The 21146-nt window shown below is 51.8% G+C and overlaps 2 protein-coding genes across 2 annotated transcripts; both read right to left on the bottom strand.

The window, feature by feature from the left end:
- Positions 1–1404: 1404 nt before the first annotated feature.
- On the bottom strand, positions 1405–5881 carry LOC309600243 (keratin, type II cytoskeletal cochleal-like; the record flags this gene model as incomplete). The annotated part of the gene is made up of 9 exons (XM_082332381.1): positions 1405–1802; positions 1909–1943; positions 2365–2585; positions 2793–2918; positions 3505–3669; positions 3796–3891; positions 4123–4183; positions 4391–4605; positions 5261–5881. The coding sequence occupies 9 exons, from the start codon at positions 5879–5881 to the stop codon at positions 1405–1407; spliced, it is 1938 nt and encodes a 645-aa protein (XP_082188507.1).
- Positions 5882–11220: 5339 nt separating this feature from the next.
- Positions 11221–15716, bottom strand: LOC309600180 (keratin, type II cytoskeletal 4-like; the record flags this gene model as incomplete). Its single annotated transcript, XM_082332255.1, has 9 exons — positions 11221–11504; positions 11613–11647; positions 11881–12101; positions 12314–12439; positions 12667–12831; positions 12939–13034; positions 13247–13307; positions 14305–14522; positions 15177–15716. 9 exons carry the CDS (start codon positions 15714–15716, stop codon positions 11221–11223), a joined length of 1746 nt encoding a protein of 581 aa, XP_082188381.1.
- Between the last annotated feature and the right edge of the window lie 5430 nt (positions 15717–21146).

Raw genomic sequence — 21146 nt, 5'->3', positions numbered from 1 at the left:
AGCCCCTCCCCGAGCTACACCAAAGCTCTCCCACTTGCTCTCAGTGTAAAGAGGAGACACTGGGGGGTCTCAGCTGACTTCCCAAGGGAGCCGATGGGTCCCTGAGCCCACGGTTTGGGGATGAATCGTGCCTTCCCGGCCCTCCGTGTTCCCACTGGAACTGTTCAGTGAAGGGGAGGATGAGTTAGTGGTTGTCAAGCAGTCCTGGTGCTCGTAGGGTGCCGAGCTGTGCAGCCTGCCTGGCCACAGCCTGCTTGGACCCCAGCGGGTAGGTGCTTGGCCAACGTCCATATCCATGCTTACAGGCAGCCGTAGCCCTGCCCTCCCACAGCCGCCCACAATGCCACTGCCCCTTAACACATATCCCATGACACATACGTGCTCCACTGGGAGATGATCAGAAGGGAATGTCATGAGAGGGTGCTCAAATGCATTGGTTGATCCAATGGCTGAGCCACGAATTCTAGGACGGAGCTCCTGCCTCAGCTGAATTGCTGCACATTCCTTGACTGGAGCATTCATAACCCCACCATTCCATGTATGGGCTTGTGCTTTCAGGCACTGCAATGACTGGTAAGAGTCAAGAGGCATCACCCGTGCTTGGACACGTCCCTAGCTCCATCCACACACCCATTCGGTTCCCTCAAAGCAAATCACGACACGGTGAACAGAACAACCCACACCTTCCCACCAAGTTCCTTCCCCAACAACTAAAACCACCTGGCCTAGAAGTGGCTCCCAAACCAATGACACAAAGACGTAGTGAATGTTCTCTGCAATTTATTGAGAATGGCAACATCCCGAGGAAGTAGGACATCCCACAAACAGAAGAGGAAGGGAGGTGGGGACAGTACATCTTGTTCCATGTCACAGGGGGTGCTCCCTCCCAGCTCTGCCATGGGACGAGTCCCGCTTGCCCCACATCTACCCTGACCCCAAAGGCTAGTGAATGGAAGCAGCAGGATGTACTGCATGCAGAAGCGCCCCAGGGATACGGCCATCGAGGAAGGAACATGAGGACAGAAGAAGAAAGAGGAGTTTTATACACATTTGCCACGAGGCAGCCAGAACTGTACAACCCAGCAAGAAAGGCAGAGCATCTCCCTCCTGTAAATCAGCTCTCCGTGCTGGGCATCCACAGGTGAGATTTTTCTTTGCCCAGGAGATTATTTCATCACTGGGCTTGGGGCTAACGAGCAGCTTGCCAGGGCTGCTAACGGGACGTGGCATTGCCACGAGACTCCCTTGATGGGACAGAGCCACGGAGACGAGCCGATTTGTGGTGGGCTGTGAGGGACACAGTTCATTTCATTGCGGGACACCGGAGCTGGATTGAAGAAGGCTGGGCTGCTGCTGGGAGAAGGTAGGAGATGCTTCTTTCCTTTTTCAATCTGGCTTTGGGGCTCAGAATCTCACTCCTGAGGATTTGACGGAGGTGGTCGTGACACATCTCCGTACAGAGGACGATCCCCCACCGGAGCTGAAGTTGCCACCTCCAGAGCCGCACATCCTTCCACTTCCAGAGGAGAAGCCGCCGCTGTACATTCCTCCTCCCATTCCACAGCTGCCGCCCATGCTTCCACCTCCAAAGCTTCCTCCTACTCCACAGACGCCTCCGCCCATTCCTCCTCCCATGCCGCTGCTGCCTCCGAAGCCTCCTCCCATGCCGATGCCGCTGCCTCCTCCGAAGCCTCCTCCCATGCCGCTGCCGCCTCCGAAGCCTCCTCCCATGCCGCTGCCGCCTCCGAAGCCTCCTCCCATGCCTCCTCTGCCTCCAGTGATGGTGGTCCTGCCTACCACAGCTGGAAGAGAAGCACAGGTTACATACATGTTGTCCACGGGCAAGCTGTATCTCCAAAAAGACAAGGTCTGCTACCACTTCATGAAGCAACAAATGCAGATACTTACAGACATTGACGTTGGACATGCCATCGTTGCACAGCCTGCAAAGGGAAATTGGTAAATTTTAATTACCCAACAAAAAAGACATCTTGAAAACTGAGAACTGCATTTTCATTATCGAATCATTTTCCTGTTTCATCTTTAAGAGCAACTTTGGCATCACTAAAGTATTTAAGGAGGGAAGGCCTTGACAATTCCTCTTTATGATGAGGTTCTTCCATACTTCAGGATCATTAAAAAATTTGCACGTAACAGAAATGAAATGGCAGTTATAGCACCTGTAGTGAGCAGAGTATGCCAGTTATCAGTCCTGACCACCCAAAACGTCTCCCAGAGTGCCAATAGCCATATCTACCCATTTTAACCAAAGGAGCTGGTTTGAGATTAAACTGTTAACATTAAAACTCAGGGTGTCCAGCCCAGGTCTCAACATCCCTCTCAAATCAGAGGTCAAGTGTTTACCTGTTCTCCTCTCCCTCCAGCAGCTTCCTGTACATGGCAATCTCAACGTCCAGCGCAATCTTGATGTTCAGCAGCTCCTGGTACTCCTTCAGCAAGCGAGCCAGCTCCTCCTTGTCTTTCTGCAGAGCATTTTCCAGCTCTTCCAGTTTTATCCTGGCATCCTTGAGGGCCATCTCACCCCGCTCCTCGGCCTCAGCAATAGCTGCCTGCAGCTGCTGGTTCTGAGGAAGAAAAAAGGGCACTTGCTCAGGGCATTTTGTCTCTTAGGATCAGCTCTCAAAACCCAAGTGGAGAAGTCAAGGAAAAAAAAAGGAAACATCTACGTGAAGTAAACAAGGGGCGGTTGAAGAAACCATTTCTGCCCCACACGTGGTCCTTTGTGGTCCAACCTGATGCCAGCATCCCATGAGACACCAGCCAACTCCTACCTGCTTCTTCACGTTCTCAATCTCAGCCCGCAGCCTCTGGACGTTCCTGGTCAACTCTTGGATCTCTATCTTGGTGTTGCGCAGGCTGTCCCCGTGCCTTCCAGCAGTGTTCTGCAGCTGTTCGTACTGATGGCACCAAGACAAAGCAAACGTTTAGCGAATCTTCCCTGATGCCTAGGCAAGATTTGTCAACAGTTTCATAGCTCATGTGCTGCTGCAAACACCTATCACGTTGGTCATGGATGCCCAGCTCAGTGCAAAAGATGGTTCTGAGACTCAAATATTAATGGTTTTGAACTTTGAAGTAGATCTTAGTCACACTAATAAGCATCCCTTGATTTCTTAAAAGCTACTTTGGGCAAGAATTTTCTAGTTACGGTACATTTTTGGCCATCTTTATTGAGAGGCTTGTACCATGCACCAAAGTGAGGTTCTGGAGACCTTGAACACAGTGAGTCAGACCGCTCAAAAGCAACACAGATCCTCTTGAGACTTCCTTGCATGGACTCCAGCAGCACCGTTAGCTTAAAGAAATGTCTCGCTTTGTCATAAATTATCTACAAACTCTAGCCGTCACCCAGGGTTCCTTAGAATCATAGAATCATAGAATCATTAAGGTTGGAAAGGACCTCTGAGATCGTTGAGTTCAACCTGTTAACCTAACTGCCTGGTCCACCTCTAAACCACGTCCCTTAACTGCTTCCCAGCTCACCTGGCTCTGGTACCAAGCCTCAGCTTCAGCTCTGCTGCTCTGCGCAATCTGCTCGTACTGACGCCTGACCTCCTCGATGATGCTGTCCAGATCCAGGTGACGGTTGTTGTCCATGGACACCACCACGGACAGGTCCCGGCTGATTGTCTGCATCTGAGACAGCTCCTGCAACCAAGACAGGCAGCCCAAGTGACCCTCAAGCCTAAATCCACATGGGCCAACCTCCGTGTCTTTGGCCACCACACTCCTCACTGCATCTCCAGCCAGCCCAGGGGAAGGGAGAGCTCTTACCTCCTCGTACATGCACCTCAGGAAGTTGATTTCGTCGGTCAGAGCTCCCACCTTGGCTTCCAACTCGACTTTAGTCATGTAGGCACAGTCCACATCCTACGGGAAAGATCACAGATCACTTCCTCTTGGAAATCCTTCAGGACCATGGAAATTACAGTCTGTACTGAGGTTAGCAGCTGTGATGGTGTTATTCAATTATGCAAATTAAAACCAAGGGACTTTAAATAACAGCCCACAGATCCTACAGTCTCTCCAAATTCCCATTCAAGTGGGAGTCCCCTCGAAGCCTGACATTCAAGCGATCATTTTGTAGGGCATGTGACTCACCTTCTTGAGCACCACAAACTCGTTCTCAGCAGTCGTGCGCCTGTTGATCTCTTCCTCATACCTACAGAGGGTAAAAATACAAGCTGAGTTTCCTGAATTTTCCTGCCTAAGGCCACACTAAACAAGCTAAAAGAAAAAAGAAAAACAGAATAAAACATTTAGACTGAAAAATCTATGTCCACACTTGCCATAAAAAGCAAGTGTGTGAAGAAAAATGACGACCAAGTTGCTGGAGTTGCTTTCTGGGTTAGGCTGTCACTGCACTTACTTGGTTTTGTAATCCTCCACGTATTGCTGCATGTTCTGCAGCTCTGACTCCAGCTGCCCCCTCTGCGCCAAGATTGACTCCAGCTGCCTCCTCAGGTTCTGGATGTAATTTTCAAAGATGACATCGAGGTTCTTCCTCGGCCCCGAAGGCCCTTGCTGTTGGAGGAGCTCCCACTTGGTGGAGAGGACCTTGTTCTGCTGCTCCAGGAAGCGGACCTGAAAGCCAACACATGGAGTATCCACCCTCACACGTGAAACAACAGCAGTAGCCAAGGCACCCTTTCGTCACGTAAAAAGATTCTCCTTTGCTTGACGATGAGAGAACCGGTTAACAATTTTTTTTAATTTCTTTTGTTGCCTAAACTGCAAGATCAGGAAAAGGAAGAAATTTCTAAGTCATGCTCAAGTCAAAGGAGCTTTTAAATGTAGCACCAGCTCCCAGTACATTCCCATTGCAGGTACTATAGAAAGCTTAGATTTCTAGTCTAGATTTAAAAGCCTGGCTATTTGAAAACAAAGAGAAAACAATTATATTAGTGAATACTTAAATGGGAGGGTATTTGGAAAGAAAATGGTTCAGAAGGCAAAATTTGTGCCTGAAACCTGAAGATGTTTGGAGGCGTTGAGCCTGCTTGCAAGAATAACCTATTAGTCGAGCCTGGTGCAACAGGCTGGATTAAAGCCCTGAAGACATAGCTTTGATCTCGTATGGAAGAGAGATTCTCATCTCTTCCCTAGCAGTACTTAATGAAAAGACTCTGCTCAGGCTCCTCAGCCTGCTGATATTTAGCTCAAAAAGGACAACATTTCTGCAGAACTTGAGAGTTCCTCCCAGTTTTGACCCTTAATCAGACACAATCCCATCTCTCACCTTATCAATGAAAGAGGCAAATTGATTGTTAAGAGTCTTGATCTGTTCCTTCTCCTGGTTTTTGACTTGCTGGATCTGGGGATCAATCTCGACATGGACTGGCTGTAGGAGGGTCTGGTCAACCTGCACTGGCTGGATTCCGGGGCCACCTCTACCAGGGCCACCAAAGCCTGACATGCCAAAGCCTGGCCCACCAAAGCCGCCCATTCCTCCACCACTCATTCCACCACCACCCATTCCTCCACCATAACCACCCATTCCTCCACCATAACCACCCATTCCTCCAAAGCCACCCATTCCTCCTCCACCCATTCCTCCGCCAAAGCCACCCATTCCTCCTCCGTAGCCTCCACCAAAGCCACCCATTCTGCCTCCGTATCCTCCACCACCATAACATCCACCCATGGAAATCCTTCCACTGCCACCTATGTTATGGAGACTCCTGCTGCTAAACCCTCCACAACGTCCGCCACCTCCAAATCCCCTGGACATAGAGAACGAGCTGTAGCTGCTCCTGCTTCTGCCGCCACCTCCTCCAAAGCCACCACCGATGGCAGAGCAAGAGCTGTAGCCCCTTCTACTCCCGCCTCCAAAGCTTCTGCAGACAGACTGCCGAGACATGGCTGTTTCTTCCAAGCAGAGTCAAAAATTGAGAAGATAAGAAAGATCAATGGAGTTGTGCTGCAAGGAGATGAGTGCAAAGAGAAGGGAAGTAAGTCCCTCTGACTCGAGGGCAGCAGATGCTCTCTTTTATCTGTTTCTGGAGGTGGGCTGGGTTTGCATGGGCGTGAAGGAGGAGACAGTTACTGTCTTCATCAGCATGGCGTGGTTTACAGATTTTCATCTTCAATTTGCCAAACAGTGACCCTACCCAGAAACACGCCCTATAATGCAGGAGAAAATTAAAAAAGATACAACTGTGTCTACCAAATGGCAGCACTCAATGACTAAGAAGTCTTACGCTTTTGTGGTATAGTAACAGTCTCCCTAGGATATACTACTCTTTTTTTTTTGCGCCTTTCATCCATTGTGGTTGTTTCCCTGCTTATGTTTATCTTTATTTTGATCTTTCACTCCAAAGCCCCATGGCAGGCGTAGTTCATGCCAAGTTGTAGCACGGCTTTCACAATTCCCAAAACACACCTATGTTACACCCTTAGTCGTCTTTTTACATGGAAAATTGCCTTTGGCTTTGAGAAGCAGTTTCTCAATCTAGAGCCAGGGCTCAGCAAATTGCATTTTGATGAGGCTCTGTGTCTTTTTGATAAATAAAACCTTACCAGAAACGAGATACCGGAGCAATGGTTGGCACTGGAAATTCATTTATTGTTGGACCAAACTCTTACTGAAAGTGAGCTCTGGAGTCTTCGTGCCAAGGTAGTCTCGGCACCAGTGGAGAAATGCCACGAATATCACAGATGGGAAATCCCTTTAGGATTTTCGGAAGGCTTCAAGACCATGAGAAGAGCCCGAGAAGACATCAGGAGCTCAGCTGCTACGGTGGGAATTGTGGAGAGATGGACAGATGGCTGAGGACAGACAGAGAGAAGGAGGCATGCAAAATCATGCTGCCCACATAATAAATCCTGTAACTATTTAAATGCAATTAGCTAGGCAGAGGATGCTAGAGAGCTCAACTCGTTTGTAGAGACACGTAGAAATGAGGAGAACAGAGGGCACAATAACTTTCACTGGAGGAAATGCATGTTTTTCAGCTGCCTGCCTTACTTCAGTATTTATATGCAAATATATTTTTGGCAGACAGGCACACTCCTGAGCTGTGTTGAGCCCTCCTTCAAGAACACGGGCAAGTATCCTTTTTAAGCTTATTTGAAAGCAGTCGACAGATTTTAGAAAGGTAGAAGCTTATCGGAATGCTCCGGTTTTTACGCCACACTGAGAAAGGATCGGCTTATGAGTTAAACTGACAATAATAAGACTATGACCCATCGTGCATTCATCCTTTTGTCTTGCAGAAGCCTGCTTATCAAGCAACATTTACTGTCTATTTTTTAAAATTTTACTGAGGAATTCATTTTTTTAGTTAGTTTTCAACTGTCCCCAACAGCAGAAGAATCAGACAGTAGCATTTTTAAAGCTACCTAAGAAGATGAGGGTGGTGAGACACTGGCACGGGTTGGTGGTGGATGCCCCATCCCTGGACACGTTCAAGGCCAGGTTGGACGGGGCTCTGAGCACCCTGATCTGGTTGAAGATGTCCCTGCTCATGGCAGGGGGGTTGGACCAGATGAGCTTCAAAGGTCCCTTCCAACCCAAACCATTCTGATTCTATGATTCTGTGAAATTTTGAAGTCCAAAAACCTTTATGGCTATTAAGGCATCTAACTGTGCTGGTAGCTGTCTAACAGGGTTCCCAGAAGTTCCCACAGGACACAGGCAATTAAGTGCTTCTTGAAAATCCACACTAGCAACTCTCAATATCTTCAGATGTTTAAATACCTCTAAAAATATCACCCAGACACCTATTTTCCAAAGTGCCTAGGGACCTGGACTGTGGCGCAATGCGCAGCTAAGCTGGCATTTCCAGTGAAAAACACAACTATCCCTGCACAGCCTGCCCGTCCCACCTCCCTCCCCAGCACCAGCATGGATTCGTGAGCACACGGGGAAGCAGATCAAGGGATAGATACGGCTAAAAAAAAATATATAATAACAACAAGTCACTGTGAGACCAAAGGGGTGGGGAGGATGGGGGGTTTGGTGGTTGTAGAGCATGGTTTATAGACAATAAATATGTGGGCTGAGGAGGTCCCCATGGCTTGTTGGTCTTCAGCAAGACGTTGTTTCCTAAATGCCACAGCTGGGACGAACGCCTGCCCATCCTGGGACGTTTTGAAGCACAAGCTCAAACATCACCGCAACCATGAGCCAAAAGTCTCGGCAAACATCTGATCCCCTCTCGAGGCCAGAAGGCAAGAGCCATCTCTCAGCAGCCCTTCCCGTCTAGAGGAGAGGCAAATCGCAGGCAAGACCTGGCAGCGCCGCCTCCGCGGACCCAAGCTGTGAACACGCTCTGCTTCTGATTTATCAGTCAAATACATTCCAGCACCGCCTGCCGCACCGCAAGGTTCAGGAGGGTGCCGTGGGTTTATAGCTACTCCAGATATAATCAGGTATATGCACATGCACAGACGCACATGCATTTAACAATGCCTTCCCTTGCCTCCCTCTGCATTACCAAATAGGTGGTTAAGTTTTTCTGGGGGGGTTTTGTTGTTTTGTTTTGTTTTTTTTTTTCCTGTGGGCAGGGCAACGTGATCAGAAAGTTTTCACGTTCCCAGCTGCGCTGGGAGGAGATGCGTTAAGTCAGCACAACGCTCGAGCCCCGAGCGCCCGTGTTTAGATAACGCGCTCGTTGAGTCACGGCTGCGTCTCCAGCCAAGTTGAGGAAATCAAACCGGGATTTGGATATCAACATCATCACCCGGTTCAAGTGCAACAGGCGGCTTTAGGCTGCGGGGATCTCAAACAACGTCGCTGTACCCAAAGCCCTAATGAAGGAAAATGGCCTTTAAAGGTCCCTTCCAACCCCAACTATTCTGATTCTGTGAAAATAAACAGGGAGGAGTACGGGAAAAGCTGCTCAAGCCTGGAATACTTGGAGGAAAAGGCTCATTTCAGCAGCGACGCCGTCAGTCGACATGCACTGAGCTTAGGAAAAGTCTTCAACCACAGAAAGGGAGAATTTCTGGGAAAAAAAACAAAGCAAAGCATTTAATTCCCACACTTCCCATAAAAACACTTGACATCTAAGTGTTTTCATCATGCTTTAGAAGAGATTTTTAAAACGGGGGGGGGGGGGGGGGGGGAAATCATGACAAAATTCAATGAAACTTATTTCATGTCACATGTTTTCGCTCCTCCAACAAAAGGCAGAAGTGATGGCACATCTCGGTCCAGCCCAGGAGAATTTTCCCCTAATTGCGGGTGCGATCACAGAAACAAAAGGCGAGGGCTTTTTGGTCTCTGTTTGTTTTAACTACAGCAGTCGTACACATCTAGAAGCCTTTTGTCTCTTCATCACGCTGCCCTGATGTCAGGAGTCATTTGCTGGAGGCAAGTTTACGCAGAGGCAGCTATATTGGGGTGACTCTGAGGGATGTAGATGCCTTTTCATTCAACGCCATCTCAGGTCCCTTCACAACTCACTAGAATATTTGACCATTGCCCAAACCATATCCCCATCCAAGTAGTGACATGCCTTCGCTGGCAGCGTTGGGACATTCCACAGTGGCTGGTACGCTGATGTCTCAAGCATTTACAAACAGGGAACAGAGCATGGGATAAATGAAATGACTCACCCAGATCTCAGAGCGAGTCTGCGGTTGACCAGGGATGTGATTCAATGTCTCCTGAGCAAGAGGTCAAACCACACCAGGAGTTTTTGGCTCTAAATTTACAGGTCATCAAAAATATTCTACTTTTGTGGAGAGGTAGGGCTTGACAGGGGGGTGAGATCTTGCTCTTCCCATGGTCTCAGTTACCTTTTGGAGACACCTTAAAAGCAACCCATGGATCCCTGGCCAGTCCAGACAACAGTAAAAGCTGCAGGGCTGGCTCCAGCATCATTGGTACTGAGGAATTAGCTCTGAATTAGCTGGAGGGGTGATGATCACCCTTCCCTCTTCCACACCGTCCCTTATAGGATGCTCCAAAAGCACTTCGGGCTGTGCAATGTCTTTGCCATGACAGCACCCGCTGTGGGCACCACAGCATTGGGACCACGGGTGGAGGCCAGCGGTGTGCTTGGAGGCAGTGGTCAGTCAGAGGTGGACGAGCTAGGGAATATCCCAGGTTGGCCAACACGAGCAAGGAAAGGGCTTAGGAAGGGGAGGGGGAAGGGAACGGTCTCCTAACATCAACTGAGCCCGAAAGTCTGCTCTGCTCTAACAGGACCAACTGCCTCTGTCACTCCAGGAGACCAGCAGAAGGACAGAGGAGAAGAGCATCCAGGTTCAACCCAGCTGCCTCTTTCTCTCCTGCCATACCGCCAGGAACCGGCTCGTTTCCATGGATGTAACCCAAGAAAACCCCATGTGTTTCACAGACTCAGCCGGATCAGACCATCACACTGAGCCTGACCCAGCAATTTTGCCACCCCAACCCTCTCACCCCTGCAAGACCTTCTCCACCCTCCTGCCGAACTTACAAACTATCCGCATTTTTTGAGAGTTTGGGGGTGGGAGAGAGGTAAGAAGGACGGGAGACCGGGCTACACGTTCACTTTGGTTCCTTTAAATGCAGACTTCAAAGGGCAAGAGAAAGTCAGGTAACACTTTCAGATCTCAGCAAAAGAGGAGTCTTGTTGCAACACGAAACTCCTTGGTCAGAGAGAAAACCACACAAGCTTACTGCCTCTAGTGTTTATTAGGGTATGCCACATGCCAAAGGAGAAAGGCTTAAGCAAACAAGCACAAGTGTTCCCGTGATCACAATGAAAAGGTAAACCCTGAGCAAAACTGAACATTTTACAGCAGCTTCTAAAGAACATGGGCGAAACTGCCGGTATCTTGCTTAGAAAAAAAAAACAAACTGCAGTGGGGTAAGAAATTTCTCCAGCTGGGATTAGTCACCATTAGGAAATTCTTGATTTGGAGTTCGAGTCCTGGCCGATGAGCAGCATCGATTAAAATTGCACCGCATCTGGATCCAGCACAAGATCTTGAAAGAAGTCCAGCCTTTCCGCAGGCTTCAGAGGACACGAGTTCTCTGAGCCCCACATGGACCAGTCCCCTCTACCCATCGCGGGTAGGATGCCTCGCACTTGGACCACGCCACTTTGTAGCCTTATCCCAGCCGTGTTTGGGCCTTTCCAGCGGTGGCACTTTAAAAGGAAATCGACGGCCATCACCTTGGCAATGAAGGGGTGGTGGTGGTCATCATGAAATTTGCTTCCTTTCTCCTTTGGGTGCCGGGGAGGGGTGAGATAACTCACTTTCCTAGGCCCTCCGGACAGACACAGAGCTGGTGTTCTTCTTCAGGGTGGTGCCAGACCCCACCACCACTGAGTTACACCCTCCGCCCGGAGAGCAGAATCCTGCCCCTCCGGAGCCGAATCCTCCCCTGGAGCCAAATCCGCCCCCTCCTAGGCTGTAGCAGAAGCCAGCACCGCTGCCTCTCCCACTTCCAGCGCCAAATCCGATTCCTCCTCCTCCTCCTCCTCCGAGGCACAGTCCGCTGCCGTATCCACCTCCCACAGAGCTGCTGCCGCTTTCCACCACAGCTGCAGAGAAGAACAGAAAGCGCGAGGTTACCTCTGATGCCACCGTGAAGTTTTGGAGCATCAGTCCCAGCCCACTGTGCTCCCCTGGGGGCAGGGAACGCTACTTACAGATGCTCACAGCGCTCTGACACTCTCCCGACATCCTGCAAGGAAAAGAGACCGAGCGTCAGCTCCAGCCAGAGCATCTGGACTGGTCCAGCTCCACGAAACCAGGCTCGGTCCATCAGACCACGGGCATAAATAACGGCAGCTATAGGAGCGTAGCCCATAGCTAATGGCAACACCACTGATATTTTAACAGAGGAGATGTGATGTGCCACGTTCTGCCCACTGATTTAGCAGGATGCAACCAAGCTCTTGCTGTATCCTCACCCACCTGCACTCCTCTCCTTCCAGGAGCTTTCTGTAGGTCGCGATCTCAACGTCCAGGGCCAGCTTGACGTTCATCAGCTCCTGGTACTCACGGAGCTGCCGGGCCAGGTCGGCCTTGGCTTTCTGCAGGGCTGACTCCAGCTCAGTCAGTTTGGCCCTGGCGTCCTTGAGGGCCAGCTCCCCGCGTTCCTCGGCATCCGCAATGGAGCTCTGCAGAGTTTGACACTGGAGGGCAAGACGTGGACGTGATGAGCGGGGCAGGGGAAGCCGGTCGGAGATGAAGCCATGGTCCCAGATCACTTGGGCTCAGCTATTCACAAATACGGCAGGTTCCCTCCCACTTACAATGACTGTTACCAGACTATTTGCTTTTAGGGAAGCTCTGAAGGGTATTACCAAGAGCTCACACCCATTTCTCAAAAAAATGCAACCCTTACCTGTTTCTTCACGCTCTCGATCTCAGCCCGTATCCTCTGGATCATGCGATTAAGCTCAGAGATTTCAGTCTTTGTGTCCTTAAGGCTGTCTCCGTGTTTGCCTGCGATAACCTGCAGCTCCTCGTACTGGTAAGCAGAGGTGAGAGGAGCATGTTAGGTCCACCATGAGTGGCTCCTCCCAACGGCTCTCCATACCACTCCATGCAAGCCAAGGCGAGCAGGCACATGCTTGCCCCAGTCTGGCCAGCTCAGTACCAGCAACATCCCAGGTCTCAGCATGGTCTGAGCTACCACCAGTAACTCTTCCACCTCCTCAGCCATCGGTGATCACAAGGAAGGTGTGAAGCACTCACCTTGCATTGGTACCAAGACTCAACCTCCAGCTGGCTCTTCTTGGCAATCTCCTCGTATTGGGCTTTGACCTCTGCAATGATGCTGTCCAGGTCCAGGTTTCGGTTGTTGTCCATGGAGAGAACCACAGAGGTGTCGGAAACGGTCTTCTGCATCTGAGACAGCTCCTGTAATTCACACCAGATCTGGTTTTAGCCCTGCCATAATTTCCTCACAGTGTCACAACCCTTCTCCATCCCAGCATCCCTCTCCAGGGAGCAGCTGGACCACTTACCGCTTCGTAAAGACACTTCAAGAAGTTAATCTCATCCGCCAGAGAATCTAATTTTGCCTGAAGTTCCACCTTGGTCATATAGGCTGCATCCACGTCCTGTAGGAGAAATGGGAAGTGAAAACCTTCTGCCCGACGCACATCGTTGTATCTGACATTTAACTGTGAGCCCTTTGGTGCTCCATTTCCCTATGGCACATACATCTAAGGGTCCTGGTTTATGTCTGATGCTAACAAGTCAGTGCTGATGGACGCAAGACACCCTCTGAACCAAGATGTGTCTTTGTAGTAAAAGAAAAAAAGTACTTTACCTTTTTTAGGAGCACAAAATTGTTCTCCGCAGTTGTCCTTTTGTTTATTTCCTCTTCATACCTGTTGATTATAATGAGGTAGATTGAATCTGTCTGCTTATTTTGGCTCTGGCTGCTGCTGGCAACTAGACGCGGTTGGCCTCAGACTAACGAACGCAGCAAAAATAGACCTGCCATGAGCGAGATTTATGGACAAGCAGTGGCACTTCGCCTCTCTAGATGAGTCCTGGCTCCTGCCATCTCCAACGCCTTGCTGAAGAAAGCCTGCGAAGCGGAATCCTGTCTCTGCCTAAACCAAGTCCTGGTGGCTGTGGCCACTCCAACTCCTTCTACAAGACCCAAGGACCTTCAGGTCCTCAACATGGGCCATTTCCAGCTGCTCGTTGGGGCAGGTAACCGCTGCAGAGCGTTGAGTGCTGGAGGTGATCTCCAAAACAAAGCCAGCTTTCAACCTGCAGCCTCAGTAAAGCAAGGGATCTGGTTGATCCTGATGAGTCCCAGACTTGCTTTCCCACCATTTTTTTTAACTCCATCAGTGAAAGCATTTCACCAGGCTTTGGTCTTGCTTTTCTGACTAGACAAATTAATCTAATAAATAATAACGGGAGAAGAATCTTTTTTTTTTTTTTTACCCCACCTCATCCTTCCAAAGAAAGCTCTAAGCTTCAAATCATGAGGGCTATTATGGGAAGGAATCCATGAGGAAATCCGTGAGGAAATTATAGTCAGATTTAGCAACTGATATAATTAGTTCATTAAATCATAATGGCATGGATTCTTAAGTGAGGAAAACAAACAGTAGAGGATCTCGCTTTAGTGAGAAGCATAACTCAGACATCAATACATATTGAGAAACACCTTGAAAAATCACTGCCTATCGTCAAAACTCAGTTGATGAAAACTTCCCCAAAACCTTTTACATTTTCTAATCATTGAAACAAGTGAAATATTGCCAATTCTTATGATTCTTTCCATTTTCTGACTGTTCAAAGTAAGTTTTTATCTCTACTTTTTCACCACCAGGCAGCCCAACCGTGACTACACCGAGAACAACATACTTGGTCTTGAAGTCTTCCACCATATCTTGGAAGTTCTTCAGCTCTGACTCCAGCTGATGCTTCTCGCTTGAGAGGCAGTCCAGCTGCTTCCTCAGCCCGCTGATGTAGGTTTCAAAAAAGGGGTCCAGGCTCCTGCCCCCCGTCCCTGTGCCACCCTGCTCCTGCAGGAGTTTCCACTTGGTCTCCAGGACTCGGTTCTGCTGCTCTAGGAACCGAACCTAATACGATTGCAGGGGTGGGTAGAAAAAGAGTCAGACTATTCCCCAAAGCACCTTTTTATTATTTTTTCCCACATTTTCCATAATTTTTTCCCATTTAATGAGTTTAACCTTCCTGCCTATTCTCATCGCCAGTGAGCAACGACTCCAGGGTGCCACTGGACAGGTGGGACCACAGCTCTAGGATGAGTGGGCAAAGGTGGGTCACCTTCCCTCTCCAATCTCACAGTCCTTAAACAGGAGAAACACGGTGAACTTCACAGCTTTGGCATCTTCTCCTTAAAAATAGGCCAAAAGTAGGACCTAAATTTGGCCTAAAAATAGGACCCAAAGTCCTTCAGCCCATGGATGGGCAGAGTCCACCAGCAGAGACTCCTCTGAGGATGCTCTGCATGTAGGTACTTGGTCCCATGGCTTAGCACCAGTATTGTGGCCTTAAGAACCAAGGATCCTATTCCTGGGTTTCTCCATAACCTTGGGAAAGTCACTTCTCCAGCCACCCTCTCTGTGTCTGCAGGGGTTCTTTGGGGTGGTCTGGGCAGCGCCTGGCTCTCTGGGTATTACTGGATGGGTATCTCCCAGTAATTGCAACCAGCACGAGCCATGGTGAGCTCAGACCTCCACCTCCCAGCCCCGGGTTGAAGCCACTCTCACCTTGTCAATGAAGGTAGCGAATTTGTCATTGAGTTTCTTCATCTCCTCCCGCTCTTGTGTTCGCACCTTCTGGATCTCAGGATCGATTTCAAGGTTGAGTGGGACCAGCAGGCTCTGGTTGATGGTCACTTCCCTGATGCCGCCCGGTGGGCAAGGGGGAAAGCCTTGACCTCCCATCCCACCATCAAATCCTCCACCAAAGCCACCATAACCACCACCGAGGCCTCCACCGAAGCCGCCTCCAGCCCCACCACCATAGCCGCCACCAAATCCTGCCCCAGCACCGTAGCTGTAGCCAAAGCCTCCCTGGCCACCAGCCCCAAAACCTCTGCAGACACCACCAGCTCCACCGAATCCTCCCAGAGAGGTACTTTTACTCCCTCCCAAGCAATAGAGGCTCCTGCTGCTGAAGCCCCCAGCCTTGCCAGGTCCCCTCCATCCTCCTTGGGACATAGAGCTGAACGTGACCTTGTTCCTCCCTCCGAAGGAAACAGAGCTGGAGCTGAATCCCCTGCCGAGACCACAGGACTGGCGAGACATGGTGATGGGTCCCCAACAGTCAACCCGTGAAGAGAGAAGAGCGGAGCGGAGCGGTGCGGTGCAGAGGAGGAGGTTCGGAGGCAGGAGGAGGTGAGTCCTGTGGGTGCAGTGGCTGAGTGCCCCTTTTTATGTGCTCAGGGAGTTGGCCAGGTGTCAGAGGAGTGAAGATGTCTTTTTTTTTTTTTATTCTATTCATTGGTTTAGGGCTTGGAAGGATGCCCTCCTTTCTCTGCCACCACCATGACCTGCCTCAAAACACTCCCTCGAGAGCTAAGAAAAACAAAGCTATTGTTGGTGTTGGAAGGACAACTCCAAATCAAATTCCCTTAGCTGCAGCTGCCAAATCATCGCAGGCCTTTCTGAGCCTCCTATGGCAATGACAAAGCACTGCAAATTCACTGACATGTGACACCCTCGAGGGAGACCCTTGTTTTAGCTAAATCACTCATTTTGAGCCTGACGGCAGATGTTTGGTTCACTGAATTCCAACAAAAACGTGGTTTCCCAATCACACCTTCAGATGCCCTCTGGTTCAACCTCCTGCTCAGAGGAGGTTTGACTCGGGTTGTCCAAAACTCTTTCACAACCAGAGAGCGTTAGTCCTTGGCAGGATTATAAAATTAGTTTGATGTCAATAAAGAAGACCTAGAAACACTTTTAAGAAGGGTTTAAAGTCATTTTAGATCACTCTGATTGGCGTATTGAGCCTGGAGGGACGCGGAGGGGTTTGCAAAGACCAAAATATCTTGCTATTTCCCTGTTGCACACCCTTCGCCGTCCCTCAACGGGGTCGAGATGCCATTAGCAGCCTGAGGAGCTCTGCCCCACGTCCCTGGTGGCAGGGCCCGATCCCTCCCAGCCTGGAAGCCTGCCAGGCATCGCCGGGATATTTCCCGATCATCCTCGCAGGGTCTCCGGCCACGAGCCCCCGCCACAGCACGTGGCACTTGGCAAAGCCGCTCCCGCGCTAACCCATTAGCGAGCTTGCATTGTTTAAAAAAAATACGACTTAATTGCTTAACCGCTTTTAATTTATATTGTAATGAGCAGAGGTGTCTGAAGATGCCTTCCAACTGAGAATCCCCATTTATCCCGCTGTGAAAAAAAAAAAAAAGCCGTAAAACTTCCCCCCAAACCACAAGCTGCAGCTGAAGCCGTGACAATAAAAGCCAACTCTTTAATTATCCCTTTTATTGGAGACGCTCGTGGGAGAGGTTTGCGGAACCAGTTTCAGCTCCGAGCCTATTCACCCCTGGCTTTTTTTTCTGCAGTCATGCAAATCTGGGTCTGGGCGCATCTCTGCAGGAAGGGAGGACTTCTCCTCCTGAACCTCACCGGGCATTCGCTGAGCTGCAGGATTTTCAGCCCAAGGGGATCTGCATTGCAGGGAACGGGGGAACTCGTGCTCCCCTTTGGCAACAAGCATCCTGCACGCCCCAGTCCCACCTGGAAACCCTCTCCCACACCGGGGCTTGGGGATCCCCGATTTTCCAGCTCACGGTGGGGACGTGGTCGGAGCGAGGAGGGAAGCGGCTTGAACCCGGCTCTCAACCGGGGAAAGGAGGCGGCGGCTGCGTCTCCCTGACCTTACGCAACCGGCAGATCTGCCGAGAAACCGAATGAACCTGTTTGAGCCCAGGCGGAGAGCGTAGCTGCCGGGAGTTCCCAGGGTGGCTCCGCCACCGGCTCCTGGCACAGCCCCTGGCTCACCGCCGGCTGAGGCGCTTGCCCAAGCAGCCAGCTGTTGGGCCAGCAAAGCGCCCTGCTAACGCCCATGATGTCCTGCCCCACCACAGTGGGGTGGGAAAACCTCGCTGGGACACCGAGGCTCCCTCCCAAATCCACCCTACATCCCAAGGCCGAGCATCTCGGATGCTCCAGTGCTTGCCTGGCTGGTTAACGCACCAGGAGCAAAGCTCCTGGGGACCCGACGTGGGCCACCATCACCCAGCCAGTGCCGGGATGGAGTCACCCGGTGGCAACGGCAAAGTCTTGGGATGAGCATCCCGGGGTGGGAAGCGCACCACGGAGGTGACCTGCCTCCCAAAGCCATGGGGTGGGGAGCGGAGACAGAGCCCACGGGACAACCCGGCCCCGCTTTAATTGCCAGCACCTCCTCTCTTGCCTCCCTCACGGCGGGCTGGGAGGAGAGGTCAAATTCCAGAAACTCCTCTCTCCTCGCAAGAGCTGTGACGGTAGGAAAGCTGACGTAGCGTGCAGCAGCGGCGAGACATTTCCAAAGGCAGGCGACATGAGTCCTCCTCTTAAAGACCAGCTCGTAGGCTCCTTTCCTACACCAGAAACCCAGATAAAATCTCAACATCAGGTTACTGCTGGGTTTAAATCCACACGGCTCCATCACTAAGGACCCGGACACCCCACCGAACGTGTCCAAGAGCTCCTCAGTCATTGATCCCCATTGCTCTCCAGCAATGCCCACACACACGTCCACCTTCCAAGGGGTTTCTCCTCTCCCTAAGGAAGCAGACAAACCCCCAGACTTCCACACACGCCTAACAGCTTTGCTAGGCCAGGCTTGAACGAGATGCTGGAAAGAGAAAATAGGCTCTTCCCATGGAAAGATATAAATAACCGACTTCTTTGCATCCTAACCCTAGCCCAGAGGTGAAACCTGATCCCAAGAGGTTTTGCAGCTTCACTAATGCGTACCGCTGCATTTCTTTAATGAGCTTCCGAGACTTGCTCGGGGCTCCGCAAGGCCATCGCAGGAGAGTTGGGTGCAGGCACATCCGCATAGGCGCAACCCGAGCATCTGTGGCCACCGTAGGGTGGCAGCTGTGGGGCAGGGACCCACGGGCTCGGTCCCCGCTGGCACCGGGGCAGCTGGTTCCTCTGCCGTGGGTCATCCCTCGTCTGCTGGCAGATACCTGCGCGGGGACGCGAGGGTCTCCGGGCTCAACAGAGGAGCAGGCACGCTCCGTGCACCTTAGCAGGAGATGAACCATGGCAGGATGCGACCCTTTCCTGCACCGGACACCGTGCCTGGGCAGAAACTGGGATTTCTCCTACCAGGAGCTGGTGGTGCTCAGCACCTCTTCTTAGGATCATAGGGATGACGATGCGGGAAGCAGCACGGTCCCTTGGCTGCAAATACTGGGGGCATTTCAGAGCCAGGGAAGCTTCTCAAAGCCATCGATGGGCATCGAAGCCCGCGGCGGCGAGCGCAGCCCCTCGCCGGAGGCTGACGCTGGGCTCTCCGGTCTCCCTGCTTGTTCTCCCCACGGGCCAGGTCTCGCATGCAAAGCAGAGGAAAGAAAGAGAGAAGTGAAACCGGGGCGGGCAGGTGAGTCCCGCAGAGCCCTTTGATGGTGCATCAGCGGCTGCACCCACGGGCCGGCTCCTCTCCCAGCAAAGAGGGGTGGGAAGAGGGGATGTGTCCTCCTTGAGGGGTTAAAAAAGGCTCTGGACAACCCCGTGCATCAAGCCCGGAGCTGGATACCCCGGATATCCGTACCCGCAGGTACCCCTGTGCCCCCATGGGAGGGGGGACCACTAATAAGGGCTCAAAGCACGGGCAGCATCCGAGCTGCAGCACCCGTAACCTCAACCAGGGGAAAGCAGAGCAAAACCAGAGAGCCCAAACGTACCCGGTTTCACCCCAAAACTGCACTGGGACTGCGTTCAACCGAGAAAACCCCGCTTTGTCGAACAGTAAAGGAGCAGGAGACTCCCGGCTGCTCAGCTGGCAATTACTAACCAGGCAAATTGCAGGGCTGGGACATGAGCTGGGAATCATAAAAGCAGAAATAACAAGGTGGGTCCCGAGAGAGATCAAAGCGGCGCGTTGCAGAAGACGGGCGGCACCCCCGCTGCTGTCAGAGCTGCAATTGCAGAGAGCAAAGAGCCCCGGGCACTCGCTTGCAATAAATGATGCTGCTAACACATAGCTCACAGGCAGCCCCTTCTCCTGGGAATCTGCGGCCCTCCGTAAGTGATATTAATAACAGCAATAATTCTTCTTATTATGGTGATGCCATTAAATGGTTTTGCCTGATGCAGCACTGGCACCTCCGTTGGGTGTCACCTCTCCCGCCGTCCCCTGCCATCCCGCTCGGCACGGGATGCTGCCGGAAAGTCGAGCGAGCATCTTTCCCCACCGCCGGGGAAAGCTCTTCCCAGCCCTGCCTCAGAGCCAGGTCTCCCATGAAATGAATATTAGGGATAATTTTGGAGGTAGCCGGGAGGAGCATCCGCTTGGACGGCAGGCGGGAAGCAGCGCAGCCCCCTCGGGGGGATGAGGAGCTGCTCCGAGGGATACGGGGGGGGGGATTTACCCCAAGCAGGGGCAGGGTTGGCCCCCAGGGGTGAGGGAGGTCCCTTGGCATCTCAGCAGCCCAAGCGAGGCCAGCGCGGAGCCGGACAGCCCCATCCCATGGGAATAAAGACTCGCTGGACATCTCTTTCCCCCTCTTTCTTCCCACGGTGGAGGAAACCCAGCACCAAGCATCCTTTGCCTGTGCTGGGAGCAAAGAAGGACGCCAAAATGGGGCAAATTTAGGGGGGAAAGGGTCGTGTTGAATACACCTGCGATGGGGCCGAGGGTGGGGAACCCCACCTTGAAGTGGCTTCAGGCGGTTGAGGAGCGTTTGCAGGGCAGAGCATCTCCCCCAGCCCATTCCCCCACCCCGACAGCATCGCTTGGGGCCAGAATATTCATTTCTAGTGAAAAAAAAGGATGAGGAAAAATGGGTTCGAAGCCTCAGTGCCTCACGGAAAGGGAAAGGTTTCTCCAAACGCCTGCGGATTTGGCAGGAGGATGGAGAGGATTTTCCTCCATGCAAAGGTCCCCTCGTATCTCCTAAGCTGCAGGGGTGGAAAGGAGGCTGTTAAACTCTCCGGCTCTTACATGAAGCAGTCAGAAATGGAGCATTTTGGGGAAGAAAACAGGCAAAATGGATGGGAGACCATCTCTCCCTTCAGCAAAATTAGAGCCCAGGCTTGGCGGAGGATTGAGCATGGATTTGGGAGCCGCTGCCGGACCAGGGGGGTTAAAGCAATCGGGATCGGGGGGATTTGGGACCCGACAGCGTCCCGGTGCAGAGGGAAAGCGGCTTTGCTGCAGCATCGCCCCCTCCCCAAATTGCTGGGGTCACCCCCAGGATAAGCCGGGGGAAAGGCAGATGCGGGGCGATGGAGGTGGGAACGGAGGGCGCTGCATCCCGTGGGATATCCCTGCACCCGTCCATCCATCCGTCCGTCCGTCCATCCATCCATCCCATGCCGACCATCCCGCAACCCTTGGGGTGCGCCGGGCGGGGACAGTAAATGCAGAGCACCCTCTAAAGGGCAGAGACGTGCCGGGAAGCCGAACCAGCCACCCCAGCTCCCGAAAAATGAGTCCAGCCCTCCCCACCATCCCATCTCGCCTCGGTTTCCCCCGCCTGGGGGTTCGCCGGCGCCCGGGGGACG

The sequence above is a fragment of the Platalea leucorodia genome (assembly GCF_965183815.1).
Source record: "Platalea leucorodia genome assembly, chromosome: 23".
In the NCBI taxonomy this organism is placed as follows: Eukaryota; Metazoa; Chordata; class Aves; order Pelecaniformes; family Threskiornithidae; genus Platalea; species Platalea leucorodia.
This window is presented reverse-complemented; position numbering and strand designations above follow the sequence as displayed.